This window comes from Mobula birostris, chromosome 2 (assembly GCF_030028105.1).
Source record: "Mobula birostris isolate sMobBir1 chromosome 2, sMobBir1.hap1, whole genome shotgun sequence".
Taxonomy (NCBI): domain Eukaryota; kingdom Metazoa; phylum Chordata; class Chondrichthyes; order Myliobatiformes; family Myliobatidae; genus Mobula; species Mobula birostris.
In genome coordinates this window covers 170,695,502-170,718,797 of record NC_092371.1, presented here as the reverse complement: position 1 = coordinate 170,718,797, position 23,296 = coordinate 170,695,502, and the positions used below count along the sequence as shown (strand labels likewise).

Below are 23,296 nucleotides of genomic sequence, written 5' to 3'. Positions count from 1 at the left end.
CACCTCCAATGGGATCCCACCACTAAGCACATCTTTCCCTCCCGCCCCCCCCCCCCCGCTTTCCGCAGGGAACGCTCCCTACGCAACTCCCTTGTCCATTCGTCCCCCCGACTGATCTCCCTCCTGGCACTTATCCTTGTAAGCGGAACAAGTGCCACACATGCCCTTACACTTCCTCCGTCACTACCATTCAGGGCCCCGGACAGTCCTTCCAGGTGAGGCGACACTTCACCTGTGAGTCGGCTGGGGTGATATACTGCGTCCGGTGCTCCCAATGTGACTTTCTATATATTGGCGAGACCTGACTGGGAGATCATTTCGCTGAACACCTACATTCTGCCCGCCAGAGAAAGCAGGATCTCCCAGTGGCCACACATTTTAATTCCACGTCCCATTCCCATTCTGATATGTCTATCCACGGCCTCCTCTACTGTAAAGATGAAGCCACACTCAGGTTGGAGGAACAACACCTTGTATTCTGTCTGGGTAGCCTCCAACCTGATTGCATGAATGTTGACTTCTCAAACTTCCGCTAATGCCCCACCTTCCCCCTCGTGCCCCATCCGTTATTTATTTATACACACACATTCTTTTTCTCTCTCTCCTTCTTCTCCTTCTGTCCCCCTCACTATACCCCTTGCCCATCCTCTAGTTCCCCCCCCACTTTTCTTTCTTCCTAGGTCTCCTGTCCGATGACCCTCTCATATCCCTTTTGCCAATCAACTGTCCAGCTCTTGGCTCCATCCCTCCCCCTCCTGTCTTCTCCTATCATTTTGGATCTCCCCCTCCCCCTCCCACATTCAAATCTCTTACTAGGTCTTCCTTCAGTTAGCCCTGACGAAGGGTCTCGGCCCGAAACATTGACTGTACCTCTTCCTAGAGATGCTGCCTGGCCTGCTGCATTCACCAGCAACTTTTACGTGTGTTGCTTGAAATTCCAGCATCTGCAGATTTCCTCGTGTTTAAGTTTTTGAATATCCAGTTTCAACTTGGTTAAAGATAATTGAAGATCACCTTTTTTTCACAATATCAGGACTGTTTAGAGCTTTTGAAAGCAGGTGAAAAGCTCAACTAAAACCACATTTAACTAGATAAGTGGTGGTAAATCCAATTACAAACAACTTTGCTTTCTCCCGGAGCTGAGTAAACTTATTTTTGAATATCACTAGTTATCCAGAAATTGTATTTCAGTTTTCGTTTATTGTCATTTAGAAATGCATGCATTAAAAAAAATGATACAACGTTCCTCCAGAATGATTACACAAGAAAACACAGGACAAACCAAGACGAAAACTGACAAAACCACATAATTATAACATATAGTTACAACAGTGCAAAGCGATATCACAATTTGATAAAGAGCAGACCATGGGCACGGTAAAAAAAAGTGTCAAAGTCCTGATAGACTCATCATCCCATGCAGGCGGCAGAAGGGAGGAACTCTCCCTGCCATGAACCTCCAAGTGTCGCCAACCCACCGATGCAGCACCACTGGAAGCATCCGACTGCAGCGGACTCTGAGTCCGTCCGAAAACTTCGAGCCTCCAACCAGCCCCTCTGACACAGCCTCTCCGAGCACCATCCTCTGCGGAGCACGTTGACCCCGCCACAGCCGCCAAGCAACAAGCAAAGCCGAGGACTCGGGGCCTTCCCCTCCGGAGATTCTGGATCACACAGTAGCAGCAGCAGTGAAGCAGGCATTTCAGAAGTTTCACCAGATGTTCCTCCGTGCTCTCACGTCTGTCTCCATCAAATCAGGATTGTGCACGGCACCCTACTTGATAAATAACAGACATCACCACCGGAGTGGCCGCTGTGAGCTGCATCGCGCCGCCATCTTCCCGCCGACGGCTGTCTTTGAATTTTGTTTGAGCTATTCTGCAGGTCAGAAAGACATTCTTGCAATGTGGTGTCAACATCATTCACATTCACCCCAAATGGATCCACCACCCAATCTGGAATATGCATCTCCAGGCAGACTCTGAACCAAAATTCCTTATCAATGTGCAGTTATACACCTGTGTCGGGATGTCGTTCATCGACTATAGCTCAGCATTTAATACCATTATTCCCACAATCTTGATTGAAAAGTTGCTGAACCTGGGTCTCTGTGCCTCCCTCTGCAATTGGATCCTCAACTTCCTAGCCAGGAGACCACAATCTGTGCAGATTGGTGATAACATGTCCACCTTGCTGACGAACAACACTGACGCACCTCAGGGGTGCGTGCTTACCCCACTGCTTTACTCTCTAGATACACATGACTGTGTGGCTAGGCATGGCTCAAATACCATCTATAAATTTGCTGATGATACAGCCATTGCTGGTAGAATCTCACGTGGTGATGAGAGGGCGTACAGGAGTGAGATATGCCATCTCGTGGAATGGTGCTGCAGCATCAACCTGGCAGTCAATGTCAGTAAGATGAAAGAGCTAATTGTGGACTTCAGGAAGGGTAAGACAAAGGAACACATACCAATCCTCATAGAGGGATCACAAGTGGAGAGAGTGAGCAGTTTCAAGTTCCTGGGTGTCAAGATCTCTGAGGATCTAATCTGGTTCCAACATATCGATGTAGTTATAAAGAAGGCAAGACAGCAGCTACACTTCATTAGGAGTTTGAGGAGATTTGGCATGTCAACAAATACACTCAAAAACCTCTATAGTTGTACCATGGAGAGCATTCTGACAGGCTGCATCACTGTCTGGTATGGAGGGGATACTGCACAGGACCGAAAGAAGCTGAAGAAGGTTGTAAATCTAGTCAGCTCCATCCTGGGTACTAGCCTACAAAATACCCAGGACATCTTCAGGGAGTGGTGTCTCAGAAAGGCAGCATCCATTATTAAGGACCTCCAGCACCCAGGGTGTGCCCTTTTCTCACTGCTACCATCAGGTAGGAGGTACAGAAGCCTGAAGGCACACACTTAGCAATTCAGGAACAGCTTCTTCCTCTCTGTCAACCGATCCCTAAATGGACATTGAACCCTTGGACACTACTTCACCCTTTTTTTCAATATACAGTATTTCTGTTTGTTTTTCACTTTTTTAATTCTATTCAATATACGTATACTGTAATTGATTTACTTATTATTATTTTATTTATTTTTTTCTCTTCTTTATTATGCATTGCATTGAACTGCGGCTGCCAAGTTAACAAATTTCATATCACAAGCCAGTGATAATAAACCTGATTCTTATTCTATACAATCAGATCAGCATCTTGCAATTCTATATTAAGAGTGGAAAGTGAAGGAAATTGCATAAACTCAGCGTCCAATATTGTTGCTGAAAAGTTTGAGTTTTCCAAGTAAAGAGGTAATAGCCTCTTTGCATGATAAGAGATTGCAGTTTTTTTTCCCTAGTAACGATTTGTTTAATAAATTCAGTTTTTCATATATTTGGCAGGTAAAATATGTGTCATAGAAGTGACAATCTGGTGCCAAGGTCCTCATCACCTAGAAATGTTATAATACTTTCAAGAAAAGCAAATTAAGCTTCCTTTCAGATTATGATAAGTATCATGGATTTAATGGAAGTTGAAGTGCTAGATAGTGATGCAGTTGTTGGCTTCGCATGTTCTCCCTTCCGCAGTTGGGCCGTTTCCAGCAAACACTACAGCTGTAACTGCTGCCTTTGCGTCATTAGAGAAGTCAGTGCAAGGCAAACAGAATCGCTGATTGGCTTGTTGCAGGCAGTCCCGCCAAATCTGCATTTGGTGATTTGAGCGTGGATGTGGAGCGGGGCTCCGCGGGCCGCCCTGCAGGATTTGAAATGATTCCTGCATGGCCAAGCAGGAAACATGATAACGGTTGACATGCCGCCACCCCCGCACTGACACACACAGGCTATATTGCCTCATTTGCATCAGGCACATTTTCCCATTCATTTCATTGAGGATTCCAATCAAATCACATATGTTCGTTTACTTTTCTTTCTTTATATATTTTAGTAATATTTCATTAAAACTGTAAACATATGGCTCATTCAGAAATTCCCCAGTTTCTTGTGTTTATTTTTACTTGTGGCCCGTACGGAAATCGGGATGGCCCCTTGGGAAGACAAATGGTTCACCACTGGCTCAGAAGGCCAGCCACACTTACCTTCACTTTTTCATAGTAACTACCACTTGGCAATTTAGCGATGGACGCAAATCCAGGATATTTTTTAATGGAACGCAACAAATGGTCCACCACCTCGTTCACCATTCTCGCTGCTTTGGATCGCTCATCCGATCTAATCCGCAGATATTCGAGCACAGTCTTCAGCAGCTTGCTCAGGTCCCCAGATCCGTCGCTGCCGACAGTGCGCGGAGTCCTGATGACTTCGGCTCTCCCAGCCCTGTCAGCAATGTTTCCCTTGTCAACAGCAGTCCTGCCGGAAGCAGCAACCCTGTCGGGAATTATTCCCTTGTCATCTGCAACTTTGACAGGAATGTTTTTCTTGTGTCCAGCAGTCCTGCCAGGGATTATTCCCTTGTCACCAGCAACCGTACTCGGATTTTTTTCCTTCTGAACAGTAGCCCTGCCGGGAATTATTCCCTTGTCACCAGCATCCCTACTAGGATTTTTTTCCTTCTGAACAGCAGCCCTGCCGGGAATATTTCTATTGCCTCCAGAAGCCTTGCTGGGAATGGTGGTGACACCATTGTCAGCAACAGATCTGCCGTTGCCGGCATACTTTTCACTTCCGACTCTCTTCTTGCCACCGAGATCTGCGGGGCTGTTGTTTTCAGCGCCAGCACCTTTGCTGTGGCCCGGCCGCCTCTCTGGGTTTTCTCCTCGGTGGCCCTTGGGCTTGGTGCCGGTAGCCTTGCCACATCTGGCGGGCTTATCCGGAGCGGTGCCGATCTCTAAGTGACCGGCTCCTCTCGGTGCCTTATTCTGGCTCATCTCCAGCTCCTTCAACAAGGCGGCTCCAGTGTAACGGGCTCCTAATGCGGGGCCTCGACAATTCACTCCCCTCACAGACGCTGCTCGACCGCTGTTTTCTTCTCGCAGACTGCGCGTTCTGAACCACCCTCCCCACCCCGACTCTCACGGTCTCGGGCCCCGCCCCACGTCAGTTTCCGGTCCCAAGCCCCGCCCCTGCCAGTACATTTTCTGTGGAACCCGTCCTGTCAACCTCTGCAGGTAAGCGAGCATCTTTGGAGAGTAATGAAGAGTTGACGTTTCGGGCCGAGGATCTTCATCAGGTTTCCTATCCCAAGCTCCGACCCCGTCAATCCTCACCCAATCCCCATCTCAACACAAATCCTGCCGTCAGTCTCCCATTCCAGGAACCCCCAGTCGACAAACCCCGCCTCCATCCTTCTACCGTCCCAAGCCAAATCCCCGTCAACGTCCTCACGCAAGCCACACCTCTCTTCGAAAGCCGCATCTATGAGAGACGCCAAATTTGTCGGTGTTGTACTTTATGTTGATCTGCCCATCGCTATTTAACTTTATAAGAAAAAAAGAGGACAGGGTAGGTGACAGACTTGTATAGGGGAACACTTTGCATCTAGTGATCAGAAATGCCATCAGTTTCAAAGTAAGTATGCAAAAAGACAGGTCTGGTCTGTGGGTTGAGATTCTAAATTGGAAAAAGACCATTTTTGATGGTGTGGGAAAAGGATTTGGCAAGTGTGGATTTGGATGAGCTGGTTCTGGCAAATGTATACTTAGTCAGTGGAAGGCCTTCAAAAGTGAAATTTTCAGAGTACAAAACTTGTATGTGCCTGGCAGAATAAAAGGTAAAGATAACAGATTTAGGGAACCTTGGGTTTCAAGAGATACTGAGACCCTGGTTAAGGAAAAAAAGAGCATAGCAGATATAAGCAGGTAGGGACAAATGAGGTGCTTGTGGAGAGTATAAAAAAGCAAGAGAACACTTAGGTCAGAAATCAGGGAGGCTAATTGAAGGAAAGAGGTTGCCCTAGCAGACAAGGTGAAGAGGAATCCTGAGGGATTCTACAGATACGTCAAGAGCAAAAATTGGTGCTCTGGAAGATCATTCTAGCATGTTGCCAAAAGAAATGGGGGGAGACCTGAAGTAGATATTTTGCACCTGTATTTACTCAGGAGATGGTCACAGAGTCTATAGAAGTGAGGCAAAGTAGCAACAAGTTGATGGACCCTATACAGATTACGGAGGAGATGGTGTTCACTGTCTTGAGGCAAATTAGGGTGGATTAATTCCCAGGGCCTGACAAGGTGTTCTCTTGGACCCTGTAGGAGGCAAGTGCAGGAGCCCCAGCAGCAATATATTTACATCATCCTTACCTGCAGGTGAGGGAAGGTATTCTAAAGTACTGGATACATGATTATTTGGATAGATGGTTACTGATCAAGGACAGTCAGCATGACTCATGTCTAACCAATTTATAACATTTTTTGAGGATATTACCAGGAAAGTTGATGAAGGCAAGGCAGTGGATGTTGTCTACATTGACTTTAGCAAGGCATTTGACAAGGTCTCGCATGGGAGGTTGGTCAGGAAGGCACAGTTACTTGACATTCAAGATGAGGTGGTAAATTGGATTAGACACTGGCCTTGTGGGAGAAGCCAGAGAGTGATCGTAGATAGTTGCCTCTCTGACCGGAGGCCTGTGACTAGTGGAGTGCCACAAGGATCAGTGCTGGGCCCTTTGTTGTTTGCCATCTATACTAACGTTCTGGATCTGGATGATAATGTGTTTAACTGGATAAGCAAATTTTCAGATGAAACCAAGATTGGGGGTGTAGTGGATGGCGAGGAAGATTAACAGAGCTTGCAGTGGGATCTAGACCAGCTGGAAAAAATGGGCTGAAAAAATGGCAGATGGAATGTAATGCAATGCAGACAAGTGCAAATGTTTGCACTTTGATCGGACCAACCAGGATAGGTCTTACACAGTGAATGGTAGGGCACTGAGGAGTGTGGTAAAACAAAGGTAACTGGGAATACAGGTCCATAATTCATTGAAAGAGGCATCACAGGTAGACAGAGTGGTACCATTTGCCTTCATAAATCAAAGTATGAGTACAGGAGATGGAATGCTATGTTGAAATTGCATAAGACGTTGGCAATGCCTAATTTGGAGTGATGTTTGCAGTTTTGCTCACTTACAACAGGAAAGACGTAAATAAGGTTGAAAAGGTACAAGGATGTTGCTGGGACTGAAGAACCAGACTTGTAAGGAAAGAATGAATAGGTTAGGACTAAACTCCTTGGATCGTAGAAAAATGAGGATCAATTTGCGAGAGGTATGCAAAATTATGAGGATTTTAGATAGGGAACAGTTCCCACCTTCCCTGGAAAACTGTCCAATTATCTATGAGTCTGAAGCCCTCCCTCCTGCACCATGTCTTCAGCCATGTGTTGATCTGCTCTATCTTACTATTTCTAAACCCGCCTGCACGTGGCACTGGTAGCAAACCTGAGATTGCTATCCTGGAGGTCCTATCCTTTAACTTGGCGCCTAACTCCCTAAACTCACCTTTCAGGACCTCCTCACTCTTCTACCCACGTCATTGGTCCCCACATGGATCACGACATTCGACGGCTCACCCTCCCTCTTGAGAATACTGAGAACTTGATCGAGATATCACGGACCTTGGCATCAGGGAAGCAACAGACCATCCAAGATTCTCGATCTCTTCCACAGAACCTCTTATCTGTCCCCCTAACTATCGAATCCCCTATCACTACTGCTCTTCTCTTTTCCCTCCTTCCCCTCTGAGCTGAGGGTTCAGTCTCGGTGCCAGAGACACAACCACTGCAACTTGTCCCTGACAGGTCGTCCCCATCAACAGTATCCAAAACGATGTACTTATTATTGGTGGGAATGGCCACAGGGGTGCTCTGCTCATTCAGAGGCTTTTTCCCAGGGCTGAAATGGTTGCCACAAGTGGACATAGATTTAAGGGAATAAATGGGAATAAATCAAAGTGAGCACATAAACAATATACCGTGAGTTTGGAAATGCAGAACAGTAATCAGACGTGCACAACAGATCAGGGCTAAGCAGGTGGTCCCATTCCAGCAAAAACAGCAAAAATTGCTGAGCCAATATCATAGATGGATGGCAGACATAGACAGGAATTGAGTTAACTGAATTTGTAGATTTCAATATTTAGTCCAGAATGCTGGTACATGCCCAGACAGAGTATTCCCCAAGCTCCTGTAGAACTTCATTGTAACACTGCTGAGGGCCAAGGATGAGATGGTCAGAGCGGGAGTCAGATGATGAATTGAAATCACAAGGGCTTCTGCAGATGCTGGAAATTTTAAGTAACACACACAAAATGCTGAAGGAACTCAACAGGTCATGCAGCATCTGTGGAGAGAAATGAACAGTCGACATTTCAAGCTAAGACCCTTCATCAGGACTGAAGGATCCATTTTCTCCAGGCCATCTCCAAGACCCTGCATCATCTCAGTCCAAAATGTCAACTGTACCTTTCCCTCCACTGATGCTGCCTGACCTGCTGAGTTCCTTCAGCATTTTGTAAACACTGCTAAAGTATTAATGTGCCAGGCAATGGGAAACACAAAACATGCTGGAGAAACTTGGCAGACCAGGCAGCATCTATGAAGGGAAATAAACAGTTGATGTTTCAGGTCAAGAATCTTCATCAAGACTGGAAAGGAAGGGGGCAGATGCTAGAAAAGGTTGGGGAGGGGGCAGGAGGAAGAGTATGAGCTGGCAGGTGACGGGTGAGACCAGGTCGAGGGGGAGGTTTTGAGTTACTGCTGTGTCCTGAATGTAGGTGTTGCAGAGTGATTACCCAATCTAAATTTTGCACATCTTTGGCACGGGGGAAGCCAGAGAAACCAGAGAAACCCACAGGGAGAATTGCAAACATCGTTCAGGCAGCACCGAGGTCAGGATTGTGATATTTTCTTTCTTACTTTCAGAATTAAAGTCACATTCCTCCATATCTCCATACCCCTCAATAGCCACCGGACTTTGGTTACATACTCTTTGCCATCTCTAACAAGAGTAAAGGATGAAGATTGGGGTAGTGAAGGTAATTCAAATTATCAGTGTCAGTACTATCACTTTTTAAAGTTAACAAGAAATTTGTACTGATTGTTATTCTAACCATGTTACATGGTGATACACTTGTTATTCTGTAATCTATTTCATTGTTGCAGTGAGGAATGTACCCTGGTGTTACATGATTAAAGACCCTTGCTCACCAACGCCACACCTTGGGCTACCTGTCAGTTCATGACCATCAGGGCAGTTGTTGGATACGGGATCTAGAAGTTTCAAATATCTGGTTTCTCCCTGACATGATCCCAATTTTTACACCAAAGGAATCCTATGCAGAGGCATCACACCTGGGTATGACAACTGCTCTGTGCAAGACTGCAAGAAATTATAAATGCAGCATAGTGCATCGCTTAAACCAGTCTCCCCACCACTGACTCCATGTACACTCCCTGCTGCCTCGGGAAAGCAGACAACATAATCAAAGACCGCTCTCCACCCTTGTCATTCTCTCTTGACTCTTCCTCTCAGTCATGAAAGTACATAATACCAGATTCAAAAACAGATTCTATCCTGCTGTAATTCGACTTTTGAATGAACCTTTCACATGTTAAAAGATGAACTCTAGAACTCTGATCTGTCAGTCCTACTCATTTTGGCCCCTGCACTCTCTCTCTGACTGCAGTACTATACACTGCATTATTTTATCATGAACAACTCTATGCCACAGTTGTATTGACAAACAAACAAAAGCATCTCACTGTATCTCAATACATTTGACAAAAATGAACAAAATCCGATATATTCTTTGAACAGTCAGAATCAGTTCCTGACCTTTTTTGTAAAATTTCTGTTTACTTTATGGCAAGACATTGAAGTTACAATAAATCAATGTGGAATAAGGAAGTAATGTTGATGGATTCATGGACCATTCAGAAATCTGTTGGCAGAGGGGTGGAAGCTGTTCCTGAAATTTGAGTGTGGGTTTTCGGGCTGCTGTAATTCCTCCCCAAGTATCAATGAGAAGAAGGCTGGACCAGATGGCAAGGGTCCAGATGGTTTGAGACACTGCCTTTTGACACTGTCCTAGACGGTGGGGAAGGTTGTACCCAAGGTGGTGCTGTGTGAGTTTTCAACTCTCTGCAGCCTGTTTTGATCCTGCACATTGGAGATTCCATACCACACTGTGATGCAACGAGTCAGAATACTGCCCTCTGCATATCTGTAGAAACTTGATAAGGCTTGGATAGTATACCAAATCTCCTCAAACTCCTGATAAAGTATAAATGCTGGCATACTTTCATCATAATTACATCAGTATGTTGGGCCCAGGATACATTCTCTGAGATGTTAATGCCCAGGAACTTGAAGTTGTTCACCCTTTCTTTCAATAAGATTTGGTGTGTGTTCTCTTGATTTCCTCTTCCTACTGTCCACAATCAATTCCTTGGTCTTGCTGATGTTGAATTTGAGGTCACTATTGCAACACTATTCAACCAGCTGATCTATCCAGCACTGTTCACCTCGTCACCATCTGACATTCTACCAACAAGGTTGTGTCAAACTTATCGGTGGCATTTGAACAGTGCCTAGCCATACTGTCATGAATGTAGAGAGGGTAGAGTAGTGGACTAAGCACTCTTCCCTGATGTGTGCCTGTGTAGATAGTTGTTCTTGGTAATCTGCTTTGATTGTTGTCTCCTGATAAGGTAGTCAAGGATACAGTTGCAGAAGGAGGTACAGAGGCCCAGGTTTTGAAGCTTGTTGATAAGCACTTAAGGGATGATGGTATTGAAAACTGATAAGTAATCGATAAGTAGAAACCTGTTATATGTATTGGATGTCGGAGTGGTGTTTGGGGGGAGGGGGTTGGTGAGGGAGTTGCTGCGTGATAGGCCCTTTGCACTGGGTCTTATATGCGGTCTCTGGCTACCACATTGCTTTTTTACAACATAAAACAACAAACACATACTGGTGAACCAGTGTATTCATTGGTAGATCAATGTAGTATTTCAGTTACTAACTGGAGAGCTGCACTTTGCTTCATTTCCAACCATAAACCAGAGGAACAATGTGGAGAGTATCCTGACTGGCTACATCACGGCCTGATATCGAGACACCAATGCCCCTACTCAAGGACTCTACAACTCATATTCTTAATGTATTATTTTTTGATCTGTTTTTGTATTTTACCAATTTATTTTATTTTGCACATTATCTGTTTGTCAGTCTTTGTATACAGGTATAGTTTTTCATTGATTCTATTGTATTTCTTTGGTCTAATCTGAATACTTGAAAGAAAATTACTCTGAAGGTGGTGTCTGCTGACATACATGTAGTTAGGTAATGAATTTACTTTGTACTTTGTACCTCACCTGAAGTTTATCCAGGTTCCCATCATTGTTGGGTACTCCTATTCTAATAATACTCATGAGATATGAGATTTGATACTGATATTTAAGCAACTTATGTTGCCACTTATTAAAATCTCAGTCCGAATCACCCTGACTTACCCTGAAGATAGGAAAGTTATTTGTTCTTTCTCAATGAATTCTAGTGGGCGAATTCTACTTTTTGAATTAAATTTCTGAGGGCCGTAGAGATTGCATGTGGGGATGAAGAAGTGAGGAAGGTTTGCACTTTTCAGATGTTCAGTGAAGTCATCTAACAGCTGCAGGAAGCAGTCAGCAAGGTCTTCAAGACGCCACATGTCGTCGCTGGGTCTTTTGACGCATGCGTGGAGCAGAGTTGTCTTTGCGTGGTATGAGCAGACGTGTGCCAATATATGAGGATGCTTCTCCTTCAGTTTCTCAATGAGGTTTTTCAAAAGCTTCAAACAAGATCTCCTATAAAAGGGGAAGCAGTTTCAGTGCAACATGCCAATTTTTGCCCATCTTCCCCGAATTGTAAGCCATTGAAATCACAACCTCAGAAGTCACACTGCACGTTTTTAAATATCAAGAATCAATGTGAACAGTATCAACAAGCTATCCTACAGTGGGAAGGGACAAAAACATACCCACAATGCACACATCATGATAACACAGAGGCAGGAGTATGGGATTATAACCCAAGGAGGCATTCCTAGCTCCTTTACTCTACAACAGCACCAGGCACAAAGTCTGCTTGTGTAGCCCAGTAACCATCCATTCTGAGAAATCAAAAACCCAGAGTAGCACCTGTCAGTCCATGCAACTTGGTACTTTCGCTGGCATTGTGACGATTTTCAGTGTGCACTGTGTCTCACAGGCAGACCTGCTCCCAGTTAGTGCCTCTCAGCAGGCGTGGGACCCTTGAGAAATAAAATCACCCTGACTTACCACTTCTCGTCACGATCTCCGTGCACAGAGTTTGCGGTTAAACGGAGGATCAGACCTGACCATTTAAAGACTCCCTCACTGATTCTCCTTCCACGTGTCCTTACAGGATATACTGAAACAGTACCACACTACAAGTCTCCCGCCCTGGATAGTCTCTTTTCTCCCCCTTCCATCACAGATTAAAAAAAGGTTGAAAACAACATACCAGCAAGCTCAAGAACAGCTTCTATCCCACTGTTATATTACTCTAGAACAGAGCTCTTCTACAACAAGAACAAACAATTGAACCTCCACTCCATCTTGTCACGGCCCCTGCACCTCATCTAAATTGGTAAAAAAATATTATTGTCACACTTACAGTGAAAAACTTGTCTTGTGTACCATTAATACTAAGCAATTCATTACAGAGTAAATTTGTTATCAAAGTATGTACACCATACTGTGGTCAGTGGCTGCAAGATGAAGTTGATGGCTCCAGAATCTCTAAGGCCTTGCACAAAAGAGTATTTAATGAAGAGTGGGTAGAAAAAAAGCCTCGGCTAAAAAAGAAGAGCATATGCCCTCAAGACCTTGCAAAGCATCAGTTAGAAATATTGTAAAGATGTGGAAGAAGGTCTTGAGGTTGGATGAGACTAAAGTCAAACTTTTTGGCCTCAACAATAGGTGTTATGTGTGGCCTAAATCTGATACTGCGCATCAGCCAGGTAACATCATCCCCAGTGTAAAACATAGTGAAGGTGACTGTGACAAGGATGGGTTAGGGCACAAGTGTTGGACTATCTGAGACTAGAAATGAGACACAATACGAGTCGAAAAGAGGAGAGAGTTCTAAGGGAAAGGCTAGGCAAGAATCCGAAGGAGAGCTAACAATTAAGCACTGAACCTCAGTTCAGATGTTCTTCAAATATTAAATTGCTGGCACCAAGACATGGCTGCCAATTAGCAAGGCAGGCCTGAATCCTTAAAGGGCCTCACCTGCTCTCCATGTTCCAGAGAGTCAGAGCACCTCAACTCCAGAAGCTGACGGATGCATATCGTACTGGGACCCCTTCCCCCATGGCTGACTTCTGATGGCCCTGGTTGCTCAGAGAGTCGATGATGGTAGCCAGATCCAAGATGTCTCTTTCAGGAACCCAGCACCATTTCTTGGGTCCGAATCCTTCACAGTCCATGAGGAACTGTCGAACACCCCAAACAGTTCATGAAACCAGAATTCTTTTTATGGTGAAGACATGTTCTCATCGACAAATCTATGTGGTGGTGGGGCTAAAGAACTGGTGCTTACAGGTTTTAATTTGGAAATGTGGAAAGTGGGATTGATCTTGAGGGTCCTGGGGAGCTGCGGCGGCGGGGGGGGGGGGGGGGAGGGGGTTAGGCCACTGGATTTACTTGCTTGAGATCCTTGAAGAGTCCAGTGAACTTGGGCACCAATTTCCTAGACTCCACCCAGAGAGGCAAATCCTGATTAGCCAGCTAGACCTGTTACCCAGGCTGCAAAGCTGGTCCCTGTCTTCTCTTTCATTTCAGCCTTCCGGGTAGAGGCCAACAAAATCTCCCTTGTCCTAGTCCAAAGGTAGTAATCTTGTGATTGTTTTCTGTGCCATGTGACAGTGAGGATAGGAATAGAATGACTGATAAACGTGTGGCTGAAAAATTGGATTGGGGGCAGGGATTAAGACTTCTGGATAACTGGGACCTCTTCTGGGGAAGGTGGGACCTGTACAAAAGGGGTAAGTTGCACTTGAATCTGAAGGGGAACAATGTTTTTGTGGACAGGTTTACTGGAGCTGTTGGGAGCGGTCAAAGCTGATATGGCAGGGGGATGGGAACCACTATGATAGAGCTAAGGATGAGCCAGCTGGATGTAACATGAATGTAAGGAAGGACAAGCCAATGATTGGGTACAAAGGCAGACAGAGCAAAGAGTTAAATTATACCTTCAAAAGGGTGAAGAATGCAGGACTGAAGGTACTGTATTTAAATGCACGTAGCATTTGGAACAAGGTGGACAAACTCATCGTGCGACATTGTGGGCATCACTGAGTCATGGCAGAAAGAAGGCCATAGTTGGGAGCTATGTTATACCATAGTTGATATACTTTGTATCAAAAAGGCATAGATGGTGGTGTGGGTCTGTTGGTAAGAGATGGAATTACATCTTTAGAAAGAGGTGACATAGGATCAGAGAATGTTGAATCTTTGTGGGTGGAGTTAAGAAACTGCAAGGGTAGAAAAACTATTATGGGAGTCATATATAGGCCTCCAAATAGTAGCCAAGATATGGGGTTGAGATTGTAAAGGGAGCTGTAAAAGGCATGCGATAAGAGTAATGACACAATTGTGAAGGGGAACTTCAATATGAAAGAGGATTGGGAAAATCAGGTTGGTGTCGGATTGCAAGAGAGGGAATTTGTTGAATGCCTACGAGATGGATTTTGAGAGCAGCTTGTGCTTGCGCCTTCTCAGGGAAAGGCTATCTTAGATTGGGTGATGTGTAATAACCCAGGTATTTTTAGGGAGCTTAATGTAAGGGAACCCTTAGTAGACAGTCATAAATAAGAGAAATTCTGCAGATGTTGGAAATCCGAGCTACACACACAAAATGCTGGAGCAACTCAGCAGGCCAGGCAGCACCTATGGAAAAAAGTACAGTCAACGTTTCAGGCCGTGGGGTACACGTAGACTAATGACAAAATAAGTCAAAGTCAGCAAGGTTTCTATAAAGGGAAATCTTGCCTGACAAATCTGTTAAGAGTTCTTCGAGCAAGTAACAAGCAGGGTGGACAAAGGAGAGGCAGTAGATGTCATTTACTTGGATTTTTGGAAAGCATTTGAAAGCAGCCACACATGAGACTGCTTAGAAGATAAAATCCTATGGTGTTACAGGAAAGATACTGGCATGGATAGACAAATAGCTAGCAGGCAGGAAGCAGTGGGTGGGAATAAAGAGGGCCTTTTGTGGTTGGCTGCCAGTGACTAGTGATGTTCCTCAGGGGTCAGTATTGGGACCGCTACTTTTCACATTGTTTCTCAAAGATTTGGATCATGGAATTGATGTCTTTGAAGCAAAGTCTGCAGGTGATACAAAGATAGGTGGAGGGGTAGGTAGTGCTGAGGAAGCAATGCAATTGCCGCAGGACTTAGACAAATTGGAAGAATGGGCAAAAAGTGGCAGATGGAATACTGTTGGGAAATGTATGATAATGGATTTTAGGTAAAAGCAACAATAGTGCAGACTGTTATCTTAATGGGGAGCAGGTTCAAACATCAGAGGTGAAAAGGGACTTGGGAGTCCCCATGCAAAATTCTCAGAAGGTAAACTTATAGGTTGAGTCTGTGGTAAAGAAGGCAAATGTAATGTTTCCATTTATTTCGAGGGGAATGGAATATAAGCACAAGGAGATAATGCTGAGCCTTTACAAGACACTAGTCAGGCTGCGCTTGGAGTATTGTCAACAGGTTTGGATCCCATACCTCAGAAAGGATGTGTTGTCATTGGGGAGAGTTCAGGGAGCTCACGAGGATGATTCCGGGAATGAAGGGGTTAATATATGAGGACTGTTTGGCAGCTTTGGGCAATGAGTTTGTCCAAATGGTACACACATTTAAATACAGCACCTTTAGTCCTGCATTCTTCACCCTTTTGAATTTTGCTTCTGTGGTACATCTTAATTCTTTGCTCTGTCTGCATTTGGACCCAATCATTGGATGTTACATCATCTACTTGTAAGCCTGCTAGCTTATCCTCAGCTCTGTCATAGTGGTTTCCATCCCCCTACCATATTAGTTTAAACCACTCCCAACAGCTCTGGTAAACCTGCCCATGAGAATATTGTTCCCCCTTGGATTCAGGTGCAACTCGTCCCTATTGTACAGGTCCCACCCACCCCAGTAGAGGTCTTAATTATCAAAAAATCTGAATCCCTGTCCCCCCCCTTCCAATTCTTCAGCTATGCATTTATCTGCCACCTCATTCTATCAACCTGATCCAACAAGTCTGGCAAGATCTCAAGAGTACTGTCAACTGCCACTCCCCAACTAACCTGGGACAGCTTGAGCAATTTTGTAAGGAGGAATGGGCAAATGTTGCTCCATCACATTTTGCTAATCTAATAAGAGACATTGAGAAAAACTACCACTGTAATAGATAGAGGAGGTGTTTCAATTAACTACTGAGCATTCATCAACAGAAAAAGACTCTTTCGTGTCAATGTGAAAACAGATCTCTACAAAGTGATCTAAAGTAATTACAAATATAAAACACAAAATAATTGATTGTCCCTTTAATATGACACACAAAATCATCACTGTGCAGCCAGTTGGTTTTAGAAGTCAATATAATTAGTTAAATGGAGGTCTGTTTTTGGAGACCTGTCAAGGTGTTTCAATGGATTGCAGCAAAAGTACACCTATATCTGAAGGTTCAACTGCTGGTGAGTCAGTATCCTGGCAAAAACTACACCAAGCAACTCTGCAAAAAGGTTATTGAAAGCACAAGTCAGGAGGTAAATACAAGAAAATTTCCAAGTCACTGAATATCCCTTGGAGTATAGTTAAGTCAATCAGTAAGAAATGTAAAGCATATGGCACAGCTGTAAATCTGCCTAGAGCAGGCCGTCCTCAAAAACTGAGTGACCATGCAAGAGGGGACTAGTGAGGGAGGTACCAAGAGACCTATGACAACTCTGGAGGAGTTACAAGCTTCAGTGGCTGAGATATGAGAGACTACGCATACCACAACTGTTGCCTGGGTGCTTCACCAATCGCAGCTTTATGGGAGAATGGCAAAGAGAACAGCACTATTGAAAAAAAACTCACATGAATTCTCAGCTAGAATTTGCCTGAAGCGTTTGAGAGACTCTGAGTCAGCTGGAAGATGACTCTATGGTTTGATGAAACCAAAATTGAGCTTTTTGGCCATCAGACTAAATGCTATGCACATCATGAAAAATGGACTATCCCTACTGTGAAGCATGGTGGTGGTTGCATCATGCTATAGGGATGCTTCTCGGCTTCACGCCCTGGAAGACTTTGTGAAGATCGATGGTAAAATGAATGCAGTATATACGGGGAAATCCTAGAGGGAGACCTGATGCAGTCTGCAAGAGAACTCTGTCTTGGGAGAAGATATGTTTTGCAGCAGGACAATGACCCCAAGCATAAAGCCAAAGCAACACAGAAATGGCTTAAAATCAACAATGTTAATGTCCTGGAGTGGCCAAGTCAGAGTCCAGACCTCAATCCAATTGAAAATTTGTGGCTGGACTTGAAAAGGGCTGTTTACTCATAATTCCCATGCAATCTGACAGAGCTTGAGCAGTTTTGTAAGGAATGGGGAAAAATTGCAGTGTCCAGATGTGCAAAGCTGATAGAGACCTACCCACACAGACTCAAGGCTGTAATTGCTGCCAAAGGTGTATCTGCTAAATACTGACTTGAAGGGGGTAAATACTTGTGCAATTAGTTATTTTGTGTTTTATATTTGTAGTTAATTTAGATCACTTTGTAGAGATCTGTTTTCACTTTGATATGAAAAACTCTTTTTCTGTTGGTCAGTGTCAAAAAAGCCAAATTAAACCTACCGTGATTCAATGTTGTAAAACAATAAAACATGAAAACTTCCAAGGGGGTGAATACTTTTTTATAGGCATTATGTGCTGAATTGAAACTATATATGCTGTGTGTGACTATATCTTCTATGTATTGCACCTTGGTCCCGGAGGCATGATGTGTTGCTTAATTGTGTACATGTGCATGGTTGAATGACAATAAACTTGAACTTGATCTGAGTGTATGCTCACAACAATATTTATTTATTGTGGACATGGCATATTTATGGCTAATGATTTTTTTAAACATGAATGCTGTAACATACCTTTCTGTGATTCGGTTTGGGCTCCTTGTGCATTCGCAAGTGGCTTTTGTTTCAGCACCAGGTAAAAATGGCTCCCGTCTGAATGCACTCCTCACCTTCCGTCCCAACCAATTTTCAATCTTCAATCCGTTGGTGGTGCTTTGTGACCAGCTCTGTGGCTTCACTTCCGAAGCTAACACAATGTCCAGCGAGACCAGCCCATATTCTCCCTCAGTCATGAGTGTCACAGCTGAGCTTGCTGGCTTCTTCGTTTTTATTTTTATATGGGGTCCTGTCAAAAAAAATGACACTGAAAATAGTAGATTTCTCTAACCTTTGAATACGGCATTAACTGCAACAATAATGTGATCTAAGAAGAAAGGATCTAGACATGAAATAGCCTTACTCAGTTCCAAGATTTCTCTACGGTGGTCACCGGGAAGAAGCAAAGTCATGGTGAATCAACCATTAACCGCCCTGGTCAGATCTTTTGGGAGATCTGGGAATAGGGCAGCACAGTGGTGCAGTGAGTAGGGCCACTTCCTAACAGCACCAAAGATCCTGGTTCATTCCTGACCTCAGGTGCTGTCCGTGGGGAGCTTGCATGTTCTCCCTGTGATGTGGGCTTCTCACATTCTAAAGACAGCAGGCTTAAAGTCTAATTGGCCACTGTAAGTTGCACTAGGATGGCCTTATTTCAGAGCATTGTGTAAGAAGACCATGAAACGTTTCTTCACGAAGGAGAAGGTAAGTGGAGCTGAAGGACGGAAGAGACAAAAGTTGGAGGCTGAGGAAGCCAAGAAGTCAAGCAAGTTTTTCAAGCTCTTCTTTGAAAAGCCCGGAACAAGTGGTTCGACACATTCCATCGAGTCGCCTGCACCTGCTACAAGTATGTTAGAATCCGAAGGTGGATCAAGTACAAATGCATCACAAGCCAAGGAGGAAGTCAAGTCAGATAAATCCAAGTATGATGAGATTAAGAGTGAGGCTGCCACTGAGAACGTGGACATGACAGGAGGGGAAGACGATGGTGGTGGTGGTGGTGATGTTGAGTTTATTGACGAGATGTTACCTGACGAGGTTGAACCTGATGACACTAAACCGAGTGAACTGGATGGTGTCAAAGAGCCTCGAAATGTCATACGAGAAGTGATTGAACAGCATGACATTGGACTTCTGAAGTTCGACAAGGATACTGGAAAAGCAATTCTGCCTGACCTGATGCATTGAGAACAGAAATAATAAAGCTGGGTTCGAAGTATTTCCAGAACAGTGAGGGGCCTTTCCTACCAACAAATAACCACTCAATGAACAAAACTTGGTTCAAAAGGAAATTGGGAAATGGTCGTGGTGAGGAAGAGACTCACTCATGGCTGGTCTATTCCCCTTCTAAAAAGTCTGCATTTTGTATCTGTTGTCTTCTCTATTCTCGGTCAGACCATCAATCCTCATTGGAGCAGCACCTGAAAGGATTAGCGTTCATGAAAATGCCAAGAATCATTGGGATTGCTTCACACAGTGGAAAGAAATGGAAAGAAATTTAGCTGGAAACAGAGGGGTTACTGACACAGGTTGAGAAGGAAAAGCAGAAGTGGTGTGATATCTTGATGAGAATCCTTCACTGCATAAACTTCCTTGCGACTCAGAACCTGACTTTGCGAGGACACAGGGAGTCACTTCAGCTAGACGATGACTCCAATGTGGGAAATTTCCTTGGCTTACTGAAACTACTGGCCATCTTTGACCCTGTCATACAAGAAGGCCTCACTCATTTGGAAAGTCATCCTGGATCCACGTCTTACCTTTCACCAGGTGTCCAGAACGAATTCATCCACATGATGGCATTCACTGTTCACCAGAGTTTACTGAGAAGAATTCGTAAAGCTAAGTACTATGGTCTCCTGTTCGTCTCGACTCCTGATCAGGCACACCGTGAGCAGATGTCAGAAGTAGTGAGGTATGTGGAAGTTGATTTTGAGAGGAAAACAGTCCATGTTAGAGAGCCCTTCCTTGGTTTTATCCAGATAAGCCAGAAGGATGCTGAGAGCTTGGTTGACGACATCTTAAAACAGCTAGAGAAGGACAAAATAGAGCTACAAGATTGTCGGTCACAGAGCTATGATAACGCTGCTGTGATGGCTGGACACAGAAGTGGTGTTCATCAAAGAATTAGTGAGAAAAACAACCTGGCAGTGTTTGTGAATTGCGACAATCACTCACTCAACTTGGTGGGTGTACGTGCAGCCAAGCATGATACAATGATGGTCACATTTTTTGGAACCTCTACGTATTTTTCTCTCATTCAAAACAGCACTGGGAAAAACTCAAAAACACCGTGCCTGTGGTCGTTAAGTCGGAGTCCAAAACCAGGTGGAGTGCAGGACAGAAGCAGTGAAGCCTGTCAACAAGTACCCTGAGGAGATACTTCAAGTTCTCCAGGATGTGATAGACAATGAAAACGAGACCAGTGAAACAAGAAGTGACGCAAGGCAGCTGTACAACCGCATGTTGAGTTACGATTTTCTGATTTTGCTAGGATTTTGGAACAAAGTACTCATTCGCATTGACCGTATTCAAAAGAGGCTGCAGGATCTTAGCATGAACTTCCATGATGCTGCCCTGGATTTGAAAGCCCTCCAAGATCATTTTTATGATGAAAAAGAAGTGTTGGTCAGTGAGTCACTCGAAGAAGGAGTCGGTCTCTGTCAAGAATGGAATATTGAAGTTGAAAGACATCAGAGACTAAAGAAATGAATGGCTGATGAGAACTCGAGAGATGCTGGGTTAACAGCTAAGGAGGAAATGGAAAGAGTCATGAAGGGAACACTCAACCATCTTCACAGAGAAATGGATGAAAGGTTCGCTTGTTTGCACAACACTGATGCCAAGTTTGGGTTCCTCCTCGATGTCGAGGGACTGTGTTATGGCGCCTAAAGAAGAAGTGTGAAAATTTGGGCGAATTGTACAGCTCTGATGTTGATGGACAGCAGCTATATGAAGAAATTTTGGATTGCAGAATGTTGTTATCAAGGTGGGTCAACATGAAAATATCAAGGCCTGAAGAGCTTCTTGGATTTATTGTTCACTATGGAGATGACAGTGTCTTCCCCAATCTTCACGGTGCTATTCAGATAATGCTAATCGTTGCAGTTTCCATCGCCAGCTATGAGAGATCATTCAGCAATACTTAATACTTTTGTATTTGAGAGCCTCCATGGGTCAAGGCAGACTCTGTGATCTTGTTCTGCTGAGTGTAGAGAAGAAACTGAAAAAACTGACTTTGATCACATCATAGACCAATTTGCATCAGTGAAAGCAAGGAAGGTGCAGTTATAATTTTCATGTAGTGCCATAATTTGTTAATTAAAAGACTAACAAGCTTGACTTGTATTTTTGAGCTGATATTATGGTAAAGTTATCTAAAAGATAATTAAAAGCTCAAGTTTATGGTTATTCAACCGTACACATGTATACAACTAAACAAATCAATGTTCTTTTGGATTACGGTGCAAAACATACAAAACATATATCACATACATCATATAAAATAATATTAACATAATAATATTAAAATAGTCTGTAGTTATATAAGGTGACATAAATTGCATATACAGCGTATACAGTACTTAAACATACAATGTATACTGCTACTGGCGCCGTCATTGTGTGTACTAGGTGGTAACAGGTGTTCGGAAGCAAGCAGAGAGGATTGGTATAAAATAGTTGGTAAATACCCCTCAACCGTTTGGATGGGGGTCAACCAAAACCCAAAGGTTTCACTTAGAGGAAATATGTGACAAAATATTCCCTTATCTGACGGAAAGCCTAAATATTAAACTAAATGGGCGCCACGGTAGCGTAGATGTTAGCGCGACTTCAGTACAGCTCGGGCGCTTCCGGAGTTCAATGCAGGTGCCATCTGCAAGGAATTCGTAGGTTCTCCCCCGTGAGCCGCATGGGTTTCCTCTGAGTACTCCGGTTTCCTCCTACAGTCCAAAGACGTACCGGTTAGTAGATTAATTGGTTACTGCAAACTGTCATGTTATTACGCTAGGTTTAAATCGGTGGGTTTCCTGTTCCACGCTGGATAGCTAGGTGGATGTGGATCTGCCCTTACGCCAGGGAATTCACATAAAAAAACACTCAGCGGAAGGACAGGATAAAAGCGCTGAAAAGTTATTTCTTTCGCTCAGATGAAAGCTCACCTTTATGTTTAATAACTCCCAATTGTCAATGTCTTAATTGATGCAAATTTGGGATCGTTCCCGATGGTCCACCACCTCGCTCATCCGATCTAATCCGCAGATCCCAGAACACCATTTTCGGCAGTTTGCTCAGGTCTCCGGCTCCTTCCGCTGGCGACAGTGCGCTGAGCCCTCCTAACTATCGGATCCCGTCCTCGGCATCTCCCCGGTCACTCGCGGCTCTGCTGCCGCCCTTTCCCTTTACGGCAGCAGATTTGCAGGAGTCGGTGATTCTTCCACCTCTGCCACTGTTCTTGGCGCCGGGATCTGCAGGATTGTTGTTGGCTTCACCACTGGCGACGCCGCTAGGTCCCGGCGCCGCTCCGGGTCTCCCCCTCGGTAGCCTTTGGGCTTGGCCGGAGCCGTGCCAGCCCCCGAGTACCCGGCCTCCCTCGGTGTCTGCTTCCTACTGACTCAACTCCAGCACCTTCACAGAGACGGCTTCAGCGCAACGATTTTACTGCAGCGCAAAAAAAAGACGCCGAGCAGAGTCTCCCTCCAGATTATCCGGTCCCCAGTAAGTACTGTTTTACCTTCCGTCAAATTCCCGCCCAAAATCGAACCATTCTGACACTCGCTTTCGTCAAACGTCCGCCCAAAATCTGAAGCAGGGTGAATTAAAATAACAGGGAGATGTTAGGTAGAAGAACCTGTTTGGAGAGGAGAGTCGACTGTGGGAGAACGGGAAGGAGGGGGAGGAGAATGCTAGAGCACCAGAGAAATCCATGGGGAGAATGTGCAAACTCCATGCAGATGACACTGTCGGGAATGTGAAATGTTTTCTCTTCATCTCAGGATTTAAGTCGCGCTTGTCAATATCCATCTCTCAGTAGCCACCAGACTTGGGTTACATACATTTTGCCGAATCTAACAAGAGTACAACTGAAAATGAAGGGCAGGGCAGCAAAGGTACTTCAAA

The 23,296-nt window shown here is 44.4% G+C and overlaps 2 protein-coding genes across 2 annotated transcripts in view; both read right to left on the bottom strand.

Annotated features, from left to right (window-relative positions):
• LOC140209764 (cyclic GMP-AMP synthase-like) overlaps positions 1-4,996 on the bottom strand; it is a 37,528-nt gene extending 32,532 nt beyond the window's left edge. Inside the window, exon 1 of the mRNA XM_072278208.1 lies at positions 4,104-4,996. Coding sequence (XP_072134309.1) covers positions 4,104-4,892 — 789 coding nt within the window. The 5' untranslated portion in view covers positions 4,893-4,996. The remainder of the gene's footprint in view (positions 1-4,103) is intronic.
• A 6,472-nt stretch (positions 4,997-11,468) lies between these two features.
• The window catches only part of LOC140211023 (cyclic GMP-AMP synthase-like), a 43,720-nt gene continuing 31,892 nt past the window's right edge, over positions 11,469-23,296 (bottom strand). Inside the window, exons 4-5 of the mRNA XM_072280378.1 lie at positions 18,155-18,425; positions 11,469-11,805 (exon numbers count right to left, since the gene is read on the bottom strand). Coding sequence (XP_072136479.1) covers positions 11,469-11,805; positions 18,155-18,425 — 608 coding nt within the window. The remainder of the gene's footprint in view (positions 11,806-18,154; positions 18,426-23,296) is intronic.